Source organism: Candida margitis, assembly GCF_024628925.1.
Source record: "Candida margitis strain CBS 14175 chromosome Unknown scaffold32, whole genome shotgun sequence".
Classification (NCBI taxonomy): domain Eukaryota; kingdom Fungi; phylum Ascomycota; class Pichiomycetes; order Serinales; family Debaryomycetaceae; genus Lodderomyces; species Lodderomyces margitis.
Genome location: NW_026261830.1, coordinates 109,153 through 131,507, shown reverse-complemented (window position 1 = coordinate 131,507; position 22,355 = coordinate 109,153). Strand labels below are relative to the sequence as shown.

Sequence of the window (22,355 nt, the reverse complement as noted above, 5' to 3'; positions counted from 1 at the left end):
TTTCCCCTTAATTGTTGTCTGGTTATCAGTTTCTGTTGCCACCGTTAATGTCGTGTTTACCCACCACGCGACAAAATCATTTGTGACAATGATTTTCTGAAAACAGAAATTTGCGAAAGTAAAAAAGTGTAAACAAGGTCAAATCCATTATAATCTACTGATTTACCCACGCACACCCACAATGTCTGCTCAAGTACTACCCAAGAAACGGTCAAAAGAAGATAGGAGGATCAATAGTCACCATAATTCATCATCGGGTCATATATCTCATCACACTGCTTCTCGACTGACACCCCAGTCGAACCGCGTTATATCTGGTAATCAAAACACCAGCGCAAGGAGGGTGATACTGAACAGAGTTGTGTCTCATACACGACATGTCAGCCGTAGCCTTGCCCAAGATGATTTGAGCAATGAGTCGTTTGAGGAGGTGGGGATCGGTTTCAATGAAAATAAACATCAGATTTTGACAAATTTTGAAGAATGGATCAAGATGTCAACTGACAACAAAATCAATATTAAAAACTCGTGGCAATTTGCATTGATTGATTATTTTCATGATTTGAATGTTATAAAAGATGGCGATCATATCAATTTCCAACGTGCTTCGGCAACTTTAGATGGATGTATAAAGATTTATTCAAACAGAATTGACTCTGCTGCTACTGAGACTGGAAAGCTATTGAGTGGGTTAGCTTCAAAGCAGAATGACAAGCAAAGGACCAATGCCTCAGCAGATGATGATGACGATGGAGATGCAGCTAATGGTGAAAGAGTGGCATCAGATAACGAAGAAGAGAATGAAGATGGAGGAAAGAAGAAACGAAAGGTGAATAAAGTTGTTGAGTCAACGCTTGTAGACTTTGACAATATAAGGATAAAGAAATTGGACCAAGAGTTGGCAATCGATCCACTATTCAAAAAAGCCCTTGCCGAGTTTGACGAAGGAGGTGCCAAAAGTTTATTGTTGAATTCATTGAGTATCGATCCATCGGGTAGGGTTGTATTTGACGCTACGTCTACCCAAAATGCTCAAGAAGATGAGGAGACTAGTGAGGAAAATTTGAATGATGATGCAGACGTGGATATTACTGATCTTGGACGTATTTTATTTGAAGACAAGGTCCCAATGGAGGAGAAAACGATATGCCCCTCTCTTGATGAATTCAGATCAGCTTTGGACGATCTAACGAAAGCAAAGGGCATACTCAATGATTTTAACACCAGAATCAATGATGCGCAGGAGGTTGAGTTTGAGCAAAATAATTACGATATGGATAATGATTTCGGATTCGATGACTTTGGTGACCACGAAGATTTAAATTCAAACGCAAACGACAATGACCTCTTCAATCATGTCAACGAAAGTGTTATGCAAAAACTATTTGAGGAAAAACCAGATCCGTATGTGCAGTCAAAAACCAACACGGCGCTACTAGATGAAGATTTGATGAACTACTTTGATGAAAAAATGAAAATAAGTTGGGCGGGGCCAGAACATTGGAAAGTATCTGCTTTCAAAAAGGCAAACAACATTGATCAATCTGCAAAAGAGAAGAAACCAGAGATTGCAGTACCCAAAAAGAAGAAAAATGTTTCAACCATTGACTTTTTCAGTGAGGAGAATGTGGATGAGGATCTGCTATTCAAACTGCATAAAGACCCCAATTTCATCAACTTGAAATCGATTAACATCTTTGAAGTTTATGATGCTGATACATTTGAGGAGATGAAAGAAAAGAGTCTTCTACCGGATGATATTAAATTCACATCTTCTAGACTAGTTAGCTTGATCCAGAAACCAGACACGCCCATCATGTACTTCCCTAGGCACCCAATTGCTTATGATACAAGTGAACCAGGTAAATTAACAGACTCGAATTTCTTTGCAGAGCAATACCAAGCCAGAGAAACTCAAGAACAAGAGGACGAAAACCCTCATGATAGGGATAGATTGGCAAATTCATTCCACCAGGCTGAGTATGACGATTTCGATAATGACTATGACGGCATAGATTTCAACGATGCCCTAGAAGATGTACCAGAACATGGTGGAGCTGGACAGGATTCATATCCAATGACTCAAGGAACTGAATCACAGATTAACTCACAATCAGCGGGACTCATTGGCAAGAGAAGAACAGAGTTTGTTAATTTTTCGCGTGTTGCTAAAAGAGTCGACATCAAGCTTTTAAAGGATAATATTTGGAGAGCAATGATTGACGGTGTGGGCGAATCTCAAGAAGCAGACAGCGATGAGCAGAATGAGAACCAACCAAGAAGGATTAAATTCAACGAAGTGATTAGAAGAGTTAAAACAAGGTACACACTGGAGCAAGTCAAGGAGCTATCCACCAGTTTCTGTTTCATTTGTGTTTTACATTTGGCAAACGAACATGGTTTGACTATTGAAGGTAACGAGGCCAACGATAATTTGGAAATAATAGGGGTTTAAATAGAATTAGAATTTAACTATGTAACTATTTATCTTTTTTTACCATGTCTTTTGCCCTGATTATTTATGCGATCAATGTCGTTTTGAGATATAACCAATCCGTTTCTGGTTGATCTTCCAACACCATTGATTTTCAATCCTCTTTCCCTCTTTTGTACCTTGTTTTGTTTACCAGAACCTAAACGATCATTTGATGATGTTGAACCACGACCGGCATTCAAGTCCCGTACTTGGCCCTTCTTCAATTTCGATAGCACTATTCCTGCATCTTTTGCCTCCTTCTCATACTTGGCAACTCTCGCGTCTCTTTTGGCAATCATACCCTTTCTCATATTCATCGGCATGGACTCCAACCTCTTTTCCTTTGTTTTATTAGTGGTCGTTAATTCATTGATACGCGATGACAACACTCGCTTTCGCGACTTCCCTGTGGGGTCTTCAAAGTCTATTGTCTTTAACGTTAGATCAGCACCACTGAATTGGGGGTCTACGTTGTTAGCCAAAATATGCGATTCTTTCAACAAACGTTGTAATTTCAAGTCATTCTCAAGATTCTCAGATTCTTCCTTTGCCGTTTTATTAGCTTGCTTAAGTGTCTGCTTGGATGCTCGCTTGTTCACAGCCTCTAGCTCGGAAAGTGTAGCTGCTCTCCCTGCCTTGAGTAGTTTCCGCTCGTTTTTGGATGCAACAACGGGTGGGATATCGGATGTTGGTGTGTTTAGTTTTACGACTCTAGGTTTAGGTGGTTCATCTATATCTGAGACCTCGGCATTATCTGAGTCTGAAGTTGAGTCTTCGCTCTCGCTGCTAAATCCGTCAAAGTCAACATCCTCATTGTCAGACGTTTCCGTATCCAGTGATAAATCATCTTCAGCATCCACCTCATCCAACTTGTCTTCGAATCCAAGGTCTCCAATAGAGCCAAACTGGGCTTCAAAATTGCGTCTCTGTATCTCCAAGGTCCTTAAATATTCTGCATCTTCGCTCATGATGAAACAATCTATTGCAAGATGATCTTCTCGCAAAGAATTGAAAAAAAAAAAATAGAAGTTGATATAGAATCTTAACTGACAGAGCCCGGCACCTCCATTCAAAATGACAAAGTTCAGAGGCTGCATAGATATACATTCGGGTCATGTGAAGCAAATAGTAGGAGGTACCCTAAGTCAGGATGATAATGCTAACAATACTGGAACTTCCCAGACATTGGAAAATTTCGTACTGACGAAACCTTCCTCATATTACGCTCAATTGTACGCTGAAAATAACCTTACAGGATGTCATGTCATAAAGCTAGGTCTGAATCCAGACAATGATGAGGCAGCCGTGTTGGCATGCAGGACGTGGCCAAAGGGATTGCAAGTCGGTGGTGGAATTAATTTGGAAAACGCACAAGAGTGGCTCGATAGGGGTGCATCGCAGGTTATCATAACCAGTTGGCTTTTCTCCAAGAATGAAGAAACTGGAAAAATGGAGCTAGATTTTGCCAAGTTGAGCAAAATCAGCCACAAGGTAGGCAAGGAGAATTTAGTTGTGGATTTGAGTTGCCGAACCGTGGTCACTGAATCTGGTGACGTTGATTGGTATGTGGCCATGAATAAATGGCAAACTATAACAGGAAACAAGTTGAGCAAGGAATTTCTCTCGAAAGTGAGTGTGTACTGCGATGAGCTATTAATACATGCAGCTGATGTTGAAGGGCTATGCAAAGGCATTGATGAGAAATTGGTGTCGAGCTTGGGCAGCTGGTGTCCTCCCAGCTTTGAAGGCAAGATTGTTTACGCAGGAGGAGCCAAGTCTATTAAAGATCTTCAGTTAGTTAAGGATCTCAGTGATGGGAAAGTCGATCTCACTTTTGGTAGTGCTCTCGATATCTTTGGAGGAAAACTCGTAAAGTTTGACGACTTGATAGAGTGGAATCAACAAAATTGTTAGACTATAAATCTTCTGTAAATAATATCTTACAAATGCGAACTCATACTTATACATCAATTCCACGATCCGCCACCGTAGCCACCGGAGTTTCCAAAAGTGTTGTCACCACCGTAAGGCGTTGCACCAATCATTGGTGTATCTCCACCATGGCCATAATCAGTCCTGCCATATGTGGTAAAGCCCCCTTCCTCAGCGTTATTCCCTTCCACTCTTTCCTTGTCCAACTCCATAACAATAGATGCTAGTTTTGTTTGCAAAGTTCCAATACTTTGGAGGACAACTTCATTTGGTGGCAAGTTTCCCACGGTTTCCACATCAAAGTAGAAATCATTTGGTTTGGCTTTGTAGTCAAACTTTTCCTCAGGGTCGGGTTGTTCTTCCCAGTCACAATTTTTCGATTTGGGCCACTCTTCAGTTGCATCGACTTCATACCAGTAATCGGTATGCTTAAGTTTGTTCCATGGATCATACTCGAACCCTATGGCGGCACAAGGCGACCACTTGGCATGTTCCTTAGCGATCCCCTTTTTAGCGATACAGGTTAGACGTAATTCTTGATGTTTTCTCAATTTGCAGATTATGGGGCCCTTATTTTGTTCATCTCTTAGGACAGGGTCACCTAGACTTTGTGCGTTGGGAATCTTGAAAAGATCAGATGCATAAACATTCATCGTCGAGTCCGTGTCACATTTGGCTGTCAATTCTAACGTTACTGAACATCTAGGGCAGTAGTTGTCACAAGTACAATCTCTCGAATACTTTAAACTTTCTATATTTTCACTGACAAGAGGGATGAGTCCTAGCCTATGTGACAAAAATTCGTCAGCAAGTACTGACGTGTTGACGTCGATTTCCACCAAGTCTATAGCTAATGTGGGCACTTCCGCGAGCATAGTTCTTCTGACGGCGTTTGCCATTGCCAAATCGACATTTCCCAACACGAAATCAACACGGTCTCTCTCCTGTTCTCGTATTGTAATAGACGGCCCGTGATCTCTATCCATTATGCTGTTGGGCGTGTTAAAATGTGTTTAATGATGTTTGAAGATAGACGTCAGTGATGGTGATATTTTGATTTTTAATTTTTTTCTTTTTTTCGTTTTTTTTTTAAGATCGACCTTTCCATGATTTTATCAAGAACTATCTGCAAAGATTCCCTCCCACTACACTCCCACTACACTCCCACTACACTCCCATCACACCACACAATGTCATATACTATCCCTGATCTAAGGTTTGAGCAGTCATTCATGAGACAGCTCAACACTTATGCTGGAAACAAGGATCTCGATAACAAACATTCACTATTCAACAAGAAAAACAACAACCCTTTACCCAAATTGACTGATGGTGAACTCCAACTACTTAATGAGAATCTAGATAAAGAAGAGGAAGAGTACTTAGAGGATCCAAAACCCTTGCAACCTATTACTCCACGAGTGGTCATCTTTGCCATCATCAAGGATCAAATAGTGCTACCGCTCTTGCAAGGATTTTTCTTGACTGGATTCTTAATGTCAGTTCGCCCTCTATTGGCATTACTTGTCAGAAACGGCCAACAGGCTGGTCATTGGGTTTCAAACCTTGTAGGGTTAAATAGATTAACGCCGACTACGAGAAGATATGTGCTGGGTATATAGGATGATTAGCATATGAAATTAATATTATCCGGGTTCAGTAAACATCATTCTCTAACTGATAACTTTCATCCTTTGGCCAATGCCTTGGCTCATCGTAAGCAACTTCTTTCCTTACGCCCCCCACCGGTTAATGCTCATGTTGTGTGTGCTGGTTCGTCGTGTATCGTGGCACAAAAAGCAAAACTAAAATCAAAAATCAATTTCAGTTCCGAAACCAAAATCTTTTCGGAATCGCAATCCAAATTTTAGTTTTGTCGCTGCAACCCCCTGCAATCACCACCAACAGAGCTGTTTTTCTATTCAATTGAAATATATAACCATCAATTCAACATTGGGTCAAGCGAGAAAGATCACCTGTAATGTTTTCGAGAAATAGGTCGTCTAGAAGCTCCCATGGCACAGCCTACACGGGCGTGAGTCAAAACACAAACAATAAGAATAAACCAAATTCTGGAGCATTGGCTGCAGCTTTAACTATTGGAAATGCAATGAAACAGCAAAATGGTAGCCTGGACATCCCTCGCTCACAATCTTTCCAGTATAGACCACCAAATCCACAACAAAGGGTCTCATCTTTGACTAGCTCAAATGAAAGTCTTTTGAAAAGAGGGTCGAGATCCAACTTCCAGTCTCCTCAAGCACACGCCGCTCCTCAGAGACGTTTCTCAAATGGGTCTTTTTCTTCACAAGGATCGAATAGAGGTGTCTCGTCATCTAGCCAGGCTGCAGCTTACTACAATTCCCAACATCCGGAAATTTATGATATTGACGATAGTTTTAACGATTCCTATTTAGATGAAATAACCGAGGAATCTACTCAAGTATACTTGAACAACAAAGCAAATATGCAGGATCTTAGATTGCCCACAGCAAATCTGGGATCTCAGTCGAGAGCGGCCGCTGCATCTGCTCCAGTCCGTATGGTTAAGAAATACGTACCCAGTCCCACAGGAATCAAGGTTATCGAAGTGCCAGAGTCCACTTTCCAGAAGGAGCTAGCAAGAAGTAATTCCATGCGATTGAATCCAATTTCCTCGAGGTCTAATTCATTGAGAAATACTGCCAACAAGAAACCGCCCTCAAGGGCCAGCTCGTTAAATTCTAAACTGCAACATAGACCGGTTCAACAGGTGAGAAATGTCAGTACTCCACTGAAAATGCAATCCATGAGCGAAGATGTCAATTTGGAAGATTCGTTGGGTAGGCTAGACACGAATCAAGCGCAGCAAGCCAAGTTAAGAGCGCTAGAAAAGGAAATTGAGCATGAAAAGCAATTAGCAAAGGAACTTGAACTCAAGCGTTTAGAATATCAGAGATTGAGGGAGCAGAACCTTGCTACTGAGAAAAAACAGAGGGAAATTGAGGACTTATCGACAAAGATCAATACAGTAGGAAATAAGAAGGAGTTCTCAAGTACCAGTGATGATGACTACATTCCCATTATTGAGAAAACTAAAGCGGTCGATGAATTGGATAAAAAGAAGCTCGATAAGGAGGAAGTAGGTGATGACAAGACTGATGTATTGGGCGAGAGTTCAAAGGACCACACTCAAATAGAAAACCAAGTTGGATCAAATGAGATAATTGCAAGTACTGAGGAAGAGGCTGATGATAAAGTGTTGGCTGAAAATTCACCAGATGTAGTGGATCCTGACCACAAGCTTGGTGTAACTTCATCACCCAGTGATGATTACGTCGACCCTCATCGTGATACCGTTGACTCTGATGACAGCTTAGATGAAGATCTAGGTAATGTTAGAGTGGCTGTTGTTGTTGAAAATTCAGATGTTGGTGACGAGTCGATACCTAAGCCACTGCTTGACAACTTGGGTAGTGATATCGAGGTTGTAAGTGACTATGACGACGAGGCTGAAAACAATCCAAAATCTTGGGAAACGGATGAGTCAGAAAGATTGGATGCCGATTCGGAAATGAGGGTAATTGCTCAATACGGAATGACCTCAACGGACGTTGTTAACGAAGTTTCGGAACCATCTAGCTCAACTGATGCAGCTCACTTAGACAACAACGCTGCAGAAAATGTTACGACGGCGCCACAAATTTTAGAATCGCATGCTGACGAGGATCGTAACACAGCTACAATCAATAGCAAGGTGGAAAGTGCTGACACTTTATTGCCTCCTGCGGTTGCGACAGCGCTGAGCTCAAAATCGTCTATTTATTCCAATGACTCGACAAAGAGGCCAATTAAGTCTGCCATGAAGTCTTCGAGCTCTTACTCACACCTCCCCCACAAACAAGGTCCTCCTCCAGCGCAACAAAATAGCAATGCTGCAAGGCAAGCATATTTGTCTTTAACTACAGCTGAGAACACGAGGTTGAATTCGAAATTGTCAAACCCACAATTACCTCCACCCCAATTTTCCAATGCAAAGCCGCATCACCAAGTTGTTGGTAACGATTTGGCTTACTTGGGTGCTAGTAATGGTGGCGCATATCCTCAGTTCTCGACATCTCCCCAGTTGCAGAAGCCGCCTACAAAGAGATTAAGTCAACAAACTTTACGAAAGCAGCAACCTCAACAGCAGCAGTTCCAACAACAACAACAACAACCAACACAGTTTAGATCATCAATGAGGCCCCAATCGATGGCTGGACGTCCTGGACAACAGGCGGTACAACCCCAAAAACCCCCAACTATGAGCAACCGGAGTTTGAGAAACAGTACATATGTGCAGCCAATTGCACCTCATCCTGCTTTACAAAAGAATTATGTTTCTCCAGCCAAAGTGAAGGCTGCTGATCTCTATGCAAAGGCCCAAGCAAGACCATATTCTGACTTTAAACCCTTGAAGAAGAAATCATCATTTTCGAAGGAATCTGGAGATGACGTCCCTCCTAGAAGCCCAAGCAGAGGTCAAAACCCTGTTTCGCAATCAAAGCCCCAACCAAGAACGACGTTGAGAGACCTTGCTGATCCTTCAACCGTGCAAAACACTGACAGCCAAAAGCTAGCTGTTGATCAAAATGCAAGTAATGGACAAACTGGCCGCGGTGGGTTCACTTCAAGGTTTGGCGACTCTGATGATGACCTACCATTGAGGAATGGAACAGCCGATAACAGGGGATTTAAGTCGAGGTTTAATGACTCGGATGAAAATCTTCCAAGAATGGCAACGCCAGCTGCCCAGTCATCGCCTCAAAAACAACCAGGGTTTGCTACAATGAGGGCGGAACCTCCAAATGAGGTGCAGGCTGAAGCACCAAAGGAGAAGAAGAAGAAGTTTGGAGGTAAATTGAGAAAGTTGTTTCAATCCAAGAATTAGTATCTTACTTGGACTAAACTTACATAACACTAATAAATAAACCTACCCAAAAGTGGTATATCATTCAAGTTTCAAACTCTATCAAGTTCTCTTTGCCATTATTTGACAGAGCACCATCATCTCCAATATGTTCTTTAGATTCCTTACTGGTCTCGTGAAATTTCCGCAACTGCTCTTTGATTTCTGGCCCTCTCTGTACAGTATCACCCAATGATTGAGCCTCAGTAGCTAAAAGCAAGTCTTTGTCTTTCTCATCGATGGATATCACGCCAAAATCGTCATCCCTTTCTTCTTCTTCGTCATCACGTGAAGTGCCCACAGTTGCTGACGTCTTGGTCTTATTAGATCTGAGAGATGATGAGCTTGATCCACCAGGGCTCTGTTGTGAAGCCCTCGAGTCCATTCTTAATCTGACCTTATTAGCTACTTTTTTCCCGTCAGCCAAGAGGCCGTCAAACATATCTCTTATATTCCGCATTGGATCAAACTTGGCATCCAATGGTTGGTCCAAGTGAATCGAGTCTTTAAAAGTGGAGCTAAAGAGCAATTCGTACGTCTCGTCGGCCAAAATAACCATTCTAAATGTGGCCAAATTGAGGTACACGGGATGACTAGGGTCCAATGCAGCATTATATTTGAGTTTCTCATCTATGGCAAGATCCTTGATAAGCAATTCCTCTTCCTCGGGTTGAGCGTACTCAAACGCACGATTGATAAAAGTGCTTGCTGCTTGCAAGTACCTTTCGGATTGTTCTGCTGCAAGCTTTTCCTTATTGACATCAATGTGAGCTGGTAAGTCAATTGCTTGGTTTTGACTCTTTTCATCACCACCTGTAGCCCCCTTCTCAGACTCCATTTGCTTCTTCAATACTGCGTCAGCAACTTCATTCTCAACCGCCGTCCGAGTGATTTCGTCTAACAAATGGCCCTCTTTCCAGGGAGTTGTTATGTACAATAGATCCTCAGAGATTCTTAAAATTCCTTCTCGGTCAATCTTGTTATTATGCTTCACGTCATAGAGCTTGAAGAAATTGGACATGGCCGTCATAAGATCTGCTTCTACCAACAAGTTCAATCCGACCAACAAGTCAGCAAATGACAACGCATTTTGTTTCTCAGAGTCCCAATTACTGAATAATCTTCGCAAAAAATGATCCTGAGGAATCATGTCAACCTCGCTTTCATCAAACTGGACCCAATCGCTCACTTCAGACATAAACTTTACAAAAGATTTGAAATCAATTGAGCTTGATCCTGAGCCCTTGGTGATATTTGACACTTCCACCTGTGAATAGAACCGATCGTAAAGGATATCAAGTGTACTTTGTGCAATATTTGGTGTCTTTGGCAAATGTCTAATCTCTGTACGCTTTACAAAAGTAGAAATGTTCTGGTAAATTGTATCTCTATGCTTGCTTCTGTGCGCTTGAATTGTTTCGTCATCAATCGTGGCAAATTCCTTAAAAGACACCAAAAGCAAATCTTGAAACTTGGTGACATTTCTATATTTTAACTGCGGAGAATTTGGGTGTGCCGAACTATCCAAGCTTAGAAAGTATTCTTTTATAATGGAGATAAATGTTCCATCGTCCTCTGTTTTTAACAACTCCTCACCATTGATCTTCAATATAGCCAAGGCTACTTGAAACAACGTCTTGGGTCCTTGCATGAAAAAAATGTCCAAAATTCTAAATGCGAAAACCAATGGCATGGAAGACAAATACAATGACAAAAACCAAGGCAATGAAACCACCGATAGTTGAATGTCATTCTTGCAGATGTGATCCCAAAGTATTGGCATGGTCGTTTGAACTAAAGACTCAAATACCCTTTGGTCGAGCAAAGTTCCATACATTGTCTTGGAATAGTAACCAGGTACAATTCTGTCACATAAAACATTGAGAGTCCAAAATGCTTGCTCTTGCGACATATATATTAGCAAAGCTGCAACAACAATGTTCATGGCTTGGCAATAGCCGACCTCGGGGTTTTTCCAAGAGAATGCGGTCAAAACTTTTCGCAAACTTTCAATACCTTCGGGGCTTTGGTAAGCTGCATATTCTGGGAGTGATCTGTTCAAGTCCTTTTCAATTTCTTCAATGGCAAACGACTGCTTATCTTTGTTATCGAGTAACAACTTCTCATACTCTTCCTGGTGGTCTAATCTTAAATACATTGATCCACAACATAATTCCCAGATTTCACCCCTCAATCGATTGGGCAAACCGACCCTAATCAATTTATAAAACATCGGTGTTCTAACCAAAGAAATATTTCTCCCATTTTCCTTAAATAGATCGAACCATAACTTCAACTTGGTCTTGTCCTTTGCCTCTTTAGCATTACCAGGAAACTTGAATATTAGCCCCAATCCACCTGGAGGTGCATGTTCCACAACTTCAGTTGACACTTTATTCTTCGACAAAAGGTATTCAGAGTAGCAAGTTTGTATAAATGGCTTCAACTTTTTGATGTTTGGTTGGTTCTTTTTCAATGTTATTGAGAGACATTGAGCAAATCTTTCATTATCAGATCTAATACCCCCACCAAAGTATAATTTGATATGCAATCTGCTAACGGTTGTCAATGATAAAACAAAATTGAAATCAAACGAAGCAGACTCTCTTTCCACTTTCTTGATGGTTGAAAGTTGCAATGTGAAAGAACAGTCGCGGTAATCGTGGCTATCTTTAAAGATTAAAAAGTGTTGAGTGAGATATAGTTTACCTTGGTAATGAATTTCATGTTCATCGTCCTCAAAGTCGTTGTATCTTTGGTGTCCTTTATGTTTGGCATTAGGTTCCGAATAGCTTGAATTGAAGAGAAGTACGACGTTGGACTCTTGAACAATTCTCTCTTCGTCTGGAAGGTGGAACCTTTGACAAAACTTTTGCTCTTTGGTCAAACCATCACCTCCAATCTTCTTATCTAGAACCACTTCATTGAAAGTGTTAATAGCTTTATCTTTCAAAATTCCAAAAAACGCCATATTATATTTTTGGCGTCAGTGGATCTGTCCTTAACTTAGATTCAAGAAATGAGAAATGGGAAAGCAATGATGGAGTTACTAGAGTGCAGATCTTGTTGGTAATTGACTTCTGCTAATTGAGTGTCTCCGTTATCAATCTGTGGTATATATATATATGTATGTATGTATGTATGTGTGTCTTGATGGTTCACCAATTGCTCAACTTCTTTTTACTAATGTTCTTGTAAATCTGATTTGTTCTAATTTTAGAGCCCTTTTTTTTTTGACTTTTGGCTCTTTGTTTTGTTCCCGTTCTTGTTTTTTTACTTAAACCGTTCTTTGGGAGAGAACCGGAAAACAACACACAAAATTAAAACCATAGAAGATTCCGGCTATTACGTAAAATGTACCGGGACTAAATAAAATGACAAAATATTCATCACAATTAATAAAATAGTACATTCAATACATATCCTCTGTCTTTTTACTACAACTCAAGGTGCATCTACATCGCCGTCCACCTTATCATCCTTGGGATTAGTAAAACTGTCTGAATCATTGTCCCGACCCAAGTACGACTTGAAGGTTTCATCATTGGCAGTTCCGTGTTTAACAATGTGTTGGGCACTGCGAGGATGGTGATCATGGCGGGTTTTTGAAACTTGTGGCGTAATATGTATTTTGTCACCACCACCTCCTCCTACACCGCCTCCAGCTGCAGAGCTGAAACTATCATTCTGGGTCTGCAAATCTTCCAACGTCATAAATCCTGCGTAATTCGATATCTGTTTCAAACGTCTCGTAGTTCTTGTCTTCTTCTTATACAGAAGCTTGTTACCCAATATCTTACCGGTATGCTGCAATATAACCTTTATAATGTCCTTCTTTAGCCTATTTGTGAAATCCTCTCCCGACCAGATCTTATACTGATACTTTAAAGTTGGTACTGACAAAACCAACTGGTTAACATTCAACAAGTGCAAGCTTTTTGGACCCAGAAAGCTAACCATTAATTCAAAATTGGAAATCTCAATATCTATAATTGATTTATACTTTAAAGAACGTGCAATCAAAGTCTCAATTTCGTCATCCAAAATATTGTTATTGGAACCAGCACCTCTGCTTTTCGCTGTAAGCAGCTTTGTGGCCCTTTTATTTGCCCTGCTTTGCATAGAGGAGCTTCCATGAGAACTAAGCAACTGTGATTCATATGAGTCTTGGATGGAGCTTGCCAGGCTATAAGTTCCATCTGAATGAGAACCATTAATTTTCTCATTAATACCCTTTGAAATCAATGGCCTACCCCTTGACAAAAGCTTTTTCCACGGGCTTTTCGAGCTCGACGTTTCGTTAGTCATTATAGAAGACCTTTCCGACATCGATTCCTCATAAGTTCCATCTTCAGACTCCGAATACGATCCTGAGTCATCTGATTCGTAGCTATCATCGTCATCCGGACCATCTTCCTTCGGGAATAAATATGACTGTAACATCTTTGCCGTCGGATAATCCAATTCAAACTGCAATGGAATAACGCCCAATTTTGCGTGCTTGATGATAGGAATACCGCCAACTAATGCCAGCAAATCCCACGTCATTTTCACCACAGGACCACTTGCTTCATCAAACACTGTCTCGCCTTTTGGAATCATTGGTGATACAAGAATTGGAAATTGAGTATTTTCTTGAAGGTTGAACCCTTGCAACATTCTAATTTCAAAATCATTATGATTAGCTCCGTCAATCGACTCAATACGTGAAAACACTATACCAGTACAAGCAAAGTCAATAATTGGCTGTCTATCATCAGTGAGGAAGTGCCAAATAACCTGGTCTGTTAAAATATGCCAATACTTGGCAGTTTCCTTTGTTTTCGATTTGTTTCTTGTCCCCAAAATCTTCATAATCAAAATCAACTCCAACTTCAGTTTCTCCATCTCCAATTCCAAAATTTGCAAGTATTTCCTTTCTGACTCATTCAAAGCGGCACCTTTTTGATGAAATGATAAAACAATGTCATTGAATTCTCTGATTGTAGCCTGCAAGTTCATCACCTTCACATCCAAACCCCTGAAATCCGACGAGTCAGTAAGGGAAACAACTTTCGATAATTTAGACTGAAGACTATCTTTGTTTTGTCCCGAAAGTAACAACTCAGTGACAACGTAATAGATGCTAGAATATTGAGATGACGTAGCATTCACCACAAACTTGTTAATAAACACAACAACTTCGTTATGACGCTCAAAGTTTTTAGCATTGAGGAATAAATTATTGGGCGCCTTGTAAACAAGAGCCACTGTATTCCTCTCAGCAACAAGAAACTCGTCAGCCCATGAACCTTCATAGCATATTTCGCAATCAAACCATGGTGGCCAATTCGAAGTTGAAGTCATATAACCGCCTTTTGCAAACTTTGATTTGGGACTTGTAAGTGCAGCATCATCTTTAGACACCACAAACACCTGCTCTTCTCTAAACATTACCCCAACTCTTGATTCAACTTTGGCTGTCATTTCTGAACTATCTGTCAACACATTCACCAAATCTTTTTGGTTGATGTCGACAATCTTGATATCCAAGTCTCTTGAAGTGAGGAGTACACAGGTGTCGGGTGCTTTCTTACTAATCATCTGGATCTGTGGGTGGATCAACTTGATCAAGTACTTGTACTCTGCCTCCTCTTCTTCGGGATTTTGTAGCACATCCAACTCCTCTGCAAATCCTTCCACAGCCTCAATTCCATCTCTAAAATTGGTGAAAGTTCTATCGGTGAAATTTATGTCCTCTTCTGTTTCAACCTTTTCAGTTTCGCTTATGACATTCTGAACAAGATTTACTGCCATCCGAGTCATGTAGTAAACATGATCTTTTCGATCGCCAATCCTCTCTAAATAATTCACAAAATAAGCTCTGATGTCATCATCCCATTTCAAGTTCAAATTATGCAAGATAAACCTATTATGGTATTCAGCAATCGATACAAAATTTGCCGCTTCAAGGAGGTCTGCTTTATCCCTGTGGCTTGAGTAAGCAGACAACCCCGATTGCTGTCTCAGCAATGTTGTGAGGGTTTCAGGATCATCAAATGTGTTGGTCATTTTCAAATCCTCCTTGGTGAAATTTTCATGAGCTTCGTTAACGACATCAATCTTATCCTGCAATAATTGAATATCTGTCTCCGCATCCCGTATCTTTTGCTCGTCTTGCGGTTGAAACTGTGATTTCATATGACTATACTCCTGTTGCTTTTTTGCTAGCTCGTTTTTGAGAGCCCCAATACGTTCCGACAAGATTCGTGATTGTACACCACTGGGTTTTTCCGTATCCATTATACAATTGTGTATTTTCTCATTGCCAAAAGGATGTGGCCCATCCTGACGCAAAGTAAATTCCCTGAAATAACTAAGCTTTGGGGTAGCAAAGAATGGCAATACTCTTATCTTTGGGTACGGCGACAAGGGCTCATTCATCTCCAATTCAATAAAGTCCTCCGGGTCTACCCACGATAAGTCTCCATCGGGTACTTCCACGCTTTCAATCCACTTGGAAAACCTCGAAGCATGTACAGGGCCATGATGATGATTGCTCAGACTATCCGAAGCACTATCCCCAGTCAAGTACGACATTAATCGCCCACTTACTGACTGATCAGGGGACAATGCATTCATAACCCTTAAATCAACTCTTTCGACGTTAATTTCGGCCTGGTTCATCTTCAAGTGTTTAATCTGTGTACGTTTGTTTAGCTTTGGATTCACATAGGTCAATAACTCCTTCCTCTGGTGTAAATCTATTTCACAAACATCGAATTTACCCTTTAAACCTGTAAAAGCGACTCTATTCTTTTTTCCGTGCAATTCATTACTCGAATGAATGTATAAATGTGATATTGTCACTGGATTGAATACCATTTGATACTTTACAGTAAACAAATGAGGGCTCAACTTTATTTTTGGCTTCTTTTCTCCATTGCTAAACAATTTCCCCAGTCTCACCGGAGTAGGCGAATAGTGTGCAACAGTATCCCACCAATAAAAGAAATGGTGGAAAGCCAAGGGTGTCAAAAACGCAGCATTGAATGCGTGGCCATCATGTGATTTGGAAATAACAGAAAGTGCCATGTGCACATAATCAGATCTATAGCCATCGTATGAATCTGGATGATACTCATTGGCTGGGTTTGTGATTTGAACTTCATAATGAGGTAAGAATTCTGACGTTCTCTCTTCTTGGTCCGAAAGACGGTTGGAAAAGTGCTTGTTCCTCTCAAACATCATTCCTAAACACCACTCAACCCGGTCATTGGTACTAAGACGAATAACTCTTTTGTGGTACTTCTTTCCTTCGGGATCACTGCTAGGGGCAAAGTCCCCACGGCCATCATAGTATAAACTCCAAGTATGCTTTTCCTTCACCGAGTAGTTTGGAACTGCAAAGATGAAGTCATCACTTGTAATGACAACCAACCTCCTAGGATCAATAGTACCATCAATGGTAAGATCCACATTGTTTTTCCAATTAAAAACAAATCCCGCGTCTAGTCCCACTAACTTATAAGGTGATCTGCCACTCTTCATATGCAAGCAGAGTTCATTTGCAATGTTGAACTTGTACTTCCCGTGCATGATAAGTGGGATTTTATCCCACACTCCAATTGGACTGTCATCAATCGCTGGCTTTGAAAAGTTTTCAAATGCTTGGCCCATGGTGCTCAATGCTGGTTGGTAAGATTTAGACCATCCCACAATACAAGCACGATCGGTATTTAAATCACATTGGAAATCGGCAGCAACTTTGACGGTGGTCAATGTTCTGGGAATATAGACGGAGTAAAAATTGTCTGATACTCCATTGTCAAATACTGCCAACGAAAATGGAACGTATATATAACGAAGTTCTTCCTTTCTGTGATACAAGTGCTCATTTACAACTAGGTTTGTTTTGATATGAACGGTTGGAACCTGCGGGTTACTATTTGTTGGAAACGAAGCCAACGGCAATGGGAAGTCCTTCAAAAACATGTGGAAATTTCTGGCAGTCAATTCAAGGTACAATGGGACTAATATGGAATACACTTGTTTCGGTTGCTTCTTTGCATAATTGTACAAGAATTCATCAATGTCTCCGCCTTTGAATTTATCAAGCGTCAAGTCGACATCGAGAAACAATGCACTTGCCAAAGTAGGCCCATCTGCGTACTCCACAATGTCAAACTTGCTTTTCATTACCTCAGTTGGTACATCCTTGCCCCAAATCTCTTCCCTCCTTTCTTTCCAAAGCCTATTACGAACATCCTTAAAAGATCTAAATTTTCTCATCCATGATAAGGAAAAATTGTGATTTAATCTCTCTCTTGCCTGACTGATTTCCTCTTCGGCCTGAGCTTTGGTCAATTTTGGTTTATTCTCATCTTCGCCATTTGCATCAGATTGGGTATCTTCAGGGGACTTGCGCTCATGGTGATTACGTCTTATCTTTGTAAAAGTGTCTCTAAACTTATTTCTTGGGGTCGCATTACTGGTCGTAGACTCGTTTGATGAAGCTTGATCGCGGTATGTCGCTTCATTCCGTAATGGACTCTGTACTTTTTGTTTAAGGGAGTTGTTACTTTTCCTAAACAGTGCCTTTCGACTGCTACCAAGCGTTGGACGTGATACATCTGTCAACTCGATTTGGTCTTCAATGTCGGGCTGTGCATTGGCTCTAATTTCCTGACTCTTTGCCTCAAATGCTTCCATCTTTCTCCACCTAACTCGTTGTTCAATTAAACCCAACTCAAATATCATTGCCAACTCATTCTCAAATGGATCGTTCTCGAGTGTAAGGCCTAATACCGATGTCTTGACCCTAATATGGGGAAATGCCAACGCGTCCTTGCCTGCTGGGTAAACACGCTCAAACTTGTCAACTCCATAATTGAAGTACTTGAAGTTATGCAGCAATTGCTTTATTGCCTTGGCAAAGGAAATCGAATTGTCAATAACTGTATAAATGGCAAATCGGTTAGGGACGTTGAATAAGATAGACTTTGTCTGCAATTCAAAAGCTGCCTCGTGTAATGTTTTTGACACGTCAATACTGAAACTGGGCTCTTTAATCACAACTATTCTTGCCCATAATTTTGTGCTTGGATGTGTCACATACATTCGAATGTTTTTCACATCAGCATTTTTCAAAACAAACACATTTTGAAGTCTTGAACGGTCAAATTCAATTAGAATGTCGACATCGTGCGGTAGTCTTATAGAAATTGCAACTGATTCCAACATAACATCTAGCTTGACTTTCTTCTTGGGGCCAGTAATCTGCTTCATTTGCTCCTTTGTGCAATTAGATTCGACGGTGGGCGCAAATCTTTGGATCAATGTCTTTGCGTAGAAAATGCACCAGAGGAAAAACGTATCCACGTGCCCATCAATTTCCGGCATTGTCAATATTAGTTTATTAGGATCTCTGTCGTCAGATTTAGACGTATCATTAGCAACACTGATGTTTTTTACTGTAAGAACATTCTTGACGCCATAAGCATCGGCATCACCTAGCCCATCCAAATTTTGCGCATCTGGATCTGTTGGAGCAGAATCCATAGAGTTAATAGTTGAAACGTCATCCTCAAACTCGGAATCACTCATTGGCATGGTTGTGGTGTTGTTTTTAGCAAGCATGTATTCTTGTGCATACTCGCTGAGAGTAGCAGCTTGCACTGAATCGACCAATAGTTGAAAATGCTCTTGTGTATGCTTATAGATCGCTGAAATATCGTTCATCTTGAGGGATATCCCTCGTCTATAATCCTTTAAATCAATTTCTTTTCCGACTCTGTAATCAAATATCTTTAGACTTGGTAATTCCTCCTTGCTCTTGATGTCGAAGGCCAACGACGATAAATCAAGTCTCACAGACGAGACATACGGCGGCAACATCTCAAAAATTTTAATAAACTCTGGTTCTTCATTTTTGCCAATTGGGTTATTCAAGTCACCAAATGACAACCGTTCTGCCTTGTTTGGTTGATCGGGTGAAGAATTCAGTGCAATGGATTTCCTCCATTCATCGAATTTCTTATTGAAGTAGATTCGTTGACGGTTTCTAAACTGTCTAACCAAATAAAAAAAGACGTCATTGACTGACCTAAAAGTTATTGATTTACTCGACAACCTCACTGCAAGTTTAAAGCGGTCAAGATCATACGCAAGGAGCAAGTTGACCTTGGTAAATTGAGCCAAGTTCCCTTCTGCTTGACCTTTGAGGTTTTTGATTTTAAGAAAGGAGTTGATGGTACGCTTTACCGCCTGGTCGCCGTCTTTCAATCTCTTTGTTCGGGTTCTTGTGAAAATTCGATGAGTTAGATCATTAACAGAAAAAGACACCTCTGTGTTTGAGTTAGAATGACGATTGAAAACGTCTTCTCTTGTCAGACCAATTCGTGGTAAGTGCATGTTGAGCACAGTGTCGACAATCACGATTTTTGCCGATACGGTTCGCAACAATTTAGAAGCAATATTTAGCTTCTTCATCGCCTCCTCCTTGCGATGTACTCCTGCAGCAGTTCTCATTTTATTCATACGTTTGCGCATCATTTTATCCCTAAGCAAACCAAATAGAATATCTTCCTGGTCGTAATAGACATCAAAGATCGGATTCGTCAACATTATGGCGAAATCAAAATTTATCCACTCCTTTGAGTTTTCGTCGTGATTAAGCAATACTTGCGAAACTCGAAGCATCTCCATGGGGCAAACCTCATAAGTGATGGTACCAGATGGCAACTCTACACATTTTGTATCCAAATGATAAAACTTAAACGATGTGACATAAACTTGTAGTTTCAACGTTGAAGAAGTCGCGGACTTGACAATTTTTTCGAGGGAAAAGACAAAATTTGACACATTGATCGAGACAGTCTCGTAAGATAGGGTAAAGTCCTCAAGCCGTATTTCTGTTAAGGAATATAGCGATAACAATTCTTTTAGGAATGGCCTGTATTTCATCACATTTGTAACTTGTTTTGCAGGCTGTTCTTCCGTTCGTGTTGGTTGCGGATTTGCTTTGGGATTTGATTGCATCTGTTTCGACCGAATATACTCCATCGGAATGTTCAATCTTCCTATTGACAACGATGTTCTAAACTCCTCCAAATTGATTCTGATCCTATTTGTGTGGTTGGCATCACAGGCAGTAATAACCATACAATTGACGAAAAATTCGACATTGCGGAACAAATCAAGTTTATTCTCCCTGTTTTCATTTTCAAATATCAACCCGTTGAATAATGAAGCGGTAACTCTGAGGTTGTGGCATTTGGAAAGTTTTGCCTCTAATCTCAATAGCTCCAAGGACGCACAAAAATGTTCATGTGTGCTTTGGTGGTAAATGGATGCTCTAATGATATGGAAATTGATCTTATTAAGGAGTTCTGTCCGCAAAAAGTAATTGAAGATAACATTCGGCACATAAAATTGAAGCCTACTTTTGATCGATCTATCATGTAGTGGTGGTTTTGCATGATCTTTGGTTGCTTCCGGTTGCGTTTGATTTTGTTCATCCTTTAAGCAAGTGACGTTGACGTCACATATCAAAATTGAAACCCATTTTAACGATTCATCTCTTGGTCCAAATGCGTTTATTTGGAGTGCAATTTTTCCAACATAAACTGTCGTTGTTCTAATCTTTATCGTCACCCCTCTCAATGAAAGAAACCCAACGTATTTGATTGACACATGTGGAATCCTGTTGACAATGTATAGTAATATTGCGTAAGCCACCGCGAGTATTGATAAAACCCCGTATAAACTCGGCATCGAGAAATAGCTTTTCTTATACAGCCGTTTGGGTAGTGAGAAGCTGATGTTGCTATCTGTTTAGCACGTTATGCTAGATTCTTGTTGATGCAAAAAGTAAAAAAGATCCGATTCTAATCCTATCGACTGAAAGTGTTGTGAATTCTAATTGATGTAAACAAAGAGTTGTCTTTGACCCTTTGCTAATGGGAATTTTGTTCTTTTTTTTTTTTCCTTTGTTCTTCTGAGATTTCACTTTTGTGATATCCGGGTATTTACGCAAATTTCACCGAAAGATTTTAGATCTTGGGGCAAATAACAAATTGGTGAAGTACTTACTGGTAGATAGGCTGGATGGAAAGGGTATTTCCTTTAATTAAGTAGTTGTAATAAGAAAGACAACTTGAAGTTGTCTGTGTCTTAGCGTTTGGTAGAAGATGACGACTACGAATAAGTAGGCGGTAGATAAGGGGGCCAATTTGTTTGAGAGTTGTGATAAGATGGCGAAATAATACGGCCAAGATAACCTCAGAAATAGTCGACTTAATTCTGTCCCCCTTTTGTAACGTTTGAGGTACCTCGAGTTTGTACTGACGAACTTCGGGATATAAAGTTTTGCTATTTCCGAAATTTTCTCGTTCTAGATTGGCAAACGAGATTCCACAAAAAAGGAGTTAATCAAATTGCTGGGTGCTATCTTCCATGATTCAAGGGCGTATGTCAAAACTGGAATCATGTATGGTATTTAGAAAGCATATTAATCAATTAAACAAATGGCCCACATACATATAGTTTTTTTTTTTTCCTTCTAAATAAAGAACAAAGGACAGTAAAAGTGTCAATATGCAAGTGAAGGAAAATATGTCAAAAACTTTATTATTATTATTATTATTAAATTTGATTTTCTACGATTTTGTTATACAGAAAGATGTAACAATATCAATAAATTATATGATTTAAGAATACTCCTTTTGAAACTCGCTCCTTGAATAGGAACAGTCTAGTAGAATGTTAGATACTCATACTGAACAGCTTCCTGTTTTGGGAAAGCATATTTCTCTACTCCCTAAAAAGGTAACCTGTGAGGAACTGCCCACCGTCTACCGCCCATCGTCTACTGCCCAACCCCTTTTAATTTGGATTAAAAGGAACCAAAGCTACTTATAAAGGAAGTGAGGAAAGACTACAGTTGTTTCTGTACTGAAACATACTTGTCTAAAATAGAAATTGGTTAGATTATTTATGTGTAGTCGTCACATTATACATCAAAACCAAAGGTCATAAAAG

General features: G+C 40.3%; 8 protein-coding genes across 8 annotated transcripts; 4 read left to right on the top strand and 4 right to left on the bottom strand. All coding sequences in view use genetic code 12, as the record gives it.

The window, feature by feature from the left end:
- Positions 1–181: 181 nt before the first annotated feature.
- Positions 182–2,455, top strand: BRN1 (condensin subunit; the record flags this gene model as incomplete). Its single annotated transcript, XM_051815657.1, has 1 exon — positions 182–2,455. The coding sequence occupies one exon, from the start codon at positions 182–184 to the stop codon at positions 2,453–2,455; it is 2,274 nt and encodes a 757-aa protein (XP_051670936.1).
- Positions 2,456–2,484: 29 nt separating this feature from the next.
- CANMA_003475 (uncharacterized protein) lies at positions 2,485–3,444 on the bottom strand (the record flags this gene model as incomplete). Its single annotated transcript, XM_051815656.1, has 1 exon — positions 2,485–3,444. One exon carries the CDS (start codon positions 3,442–3,444, stop codon positions 2,485–2,487), a length of 960 nt encoding a protein of 319 aa, XP_051670935.1.
- A 106-nt stretch (positions 3,445–3,550) lies between these two features.
- Positions 3,551–4,390, top strand: CANMA_003474 (1-(5-phosphoribosyl)-5- ((5-phosphoribosylamino)methylideneamino)imidazole-4-carboxamide isomerase; the record flags this gene model as incomplete). Its single annotated transcript, XM_051815654.1, has 1 exon — positions 3,551–4,390. One exon carries the CDS (start codon positions 3,551–3,553, stop codon positions 4,388–4,390), a length of 840 nt encoding a protein of 279 aa, XP_051670934.1.
- Positions 4,391–4,443: 53 nt separating this feature from the next.
- On the bottom strand, positions 4,444–5,394 carry CANMA_003473 (DNA-directed RNA polymerase II core subunit; the record flags this gene model as incomplete). The annotated part of the gene is made up of 1 exon (XM_051815653.1): positions 4,444–5,394. The coding sequence occupies one exon, from the start codon at positions 5,392–5,394 to the stop codon at positions 4,444–4,446; it is 951 nt and encodes a 316-aa protein (XP_051670933.1).
- A 204-nt stretch (positions 5,395–5,598) lies between these two features.
- Positions 5,599–6,030, top strand: CANMA_003472 (uncharacterized protein; the record flags this gene model as incomplete). The annotated part of the gene is made up of 1 exon (XM_051815652.1): positions 5,599–6,030. One exon carries the CDS (start codon positions 5,599–5,601, stop codon positions 6,028–6,030), a length of 432 nt encoding a protein of 143 aa, XP_051670932.1.
- Positions 6,031–6,389: 359 nt separating this feature from the next.
- On the top strand, positions 6,390–9,317 carry CANMA_003471 (uncharacterized protein; the record flags this gene model as incomplete). The annotated part of the gene is made up of 1 exon (XM_051815651.1): positions 6,390–9,317. The coding sequence occupies one exon, from the start codon at positions 6,390–6,392 to the stop codon at positions 9,315–9,317; it is 2,928 nt and encodes a 975-aa protein (XP_051670931.1).
- A 64-nt stretch (positions 9,318–9,381) lies between these two features.
- GYP2 (Gyp2p) lies at positions 9,382–12,306 on the bottom strand (the record flags this gene model as incomplete). Its single annotated transcript, XM_051815650.1, has 1 exon — positions 9,382–12,306. One exon carries the CDS (start codon positions 12,304–12,306, stop codon positions 9,382–9,384), a length of 2,925 nt encoding a protein of 974 aa, XP_051670930.1.
- Positions 12,307–12,779: 473 nt separating this feature from the next.
- CANMA_003469 (uncharacterized protein) lies at positions 12,780–21,089 on the bottom strand (the record flags this gene model as incomplete). Its single annotated transcript, XM_051815649.1, has 1 exon — positions 12,780–21,089. The coding sequence occupies one exon, from the start codon at positions 21,087–21,089 to the stop codon at positions 12,780–12,782; it is 8,310 nt and encodes a 2,769-aa protein (XP_051670929.1).
- Between the last annotated feature and the right edge of the window lie 1,266 nt (positions 21,090–22,355).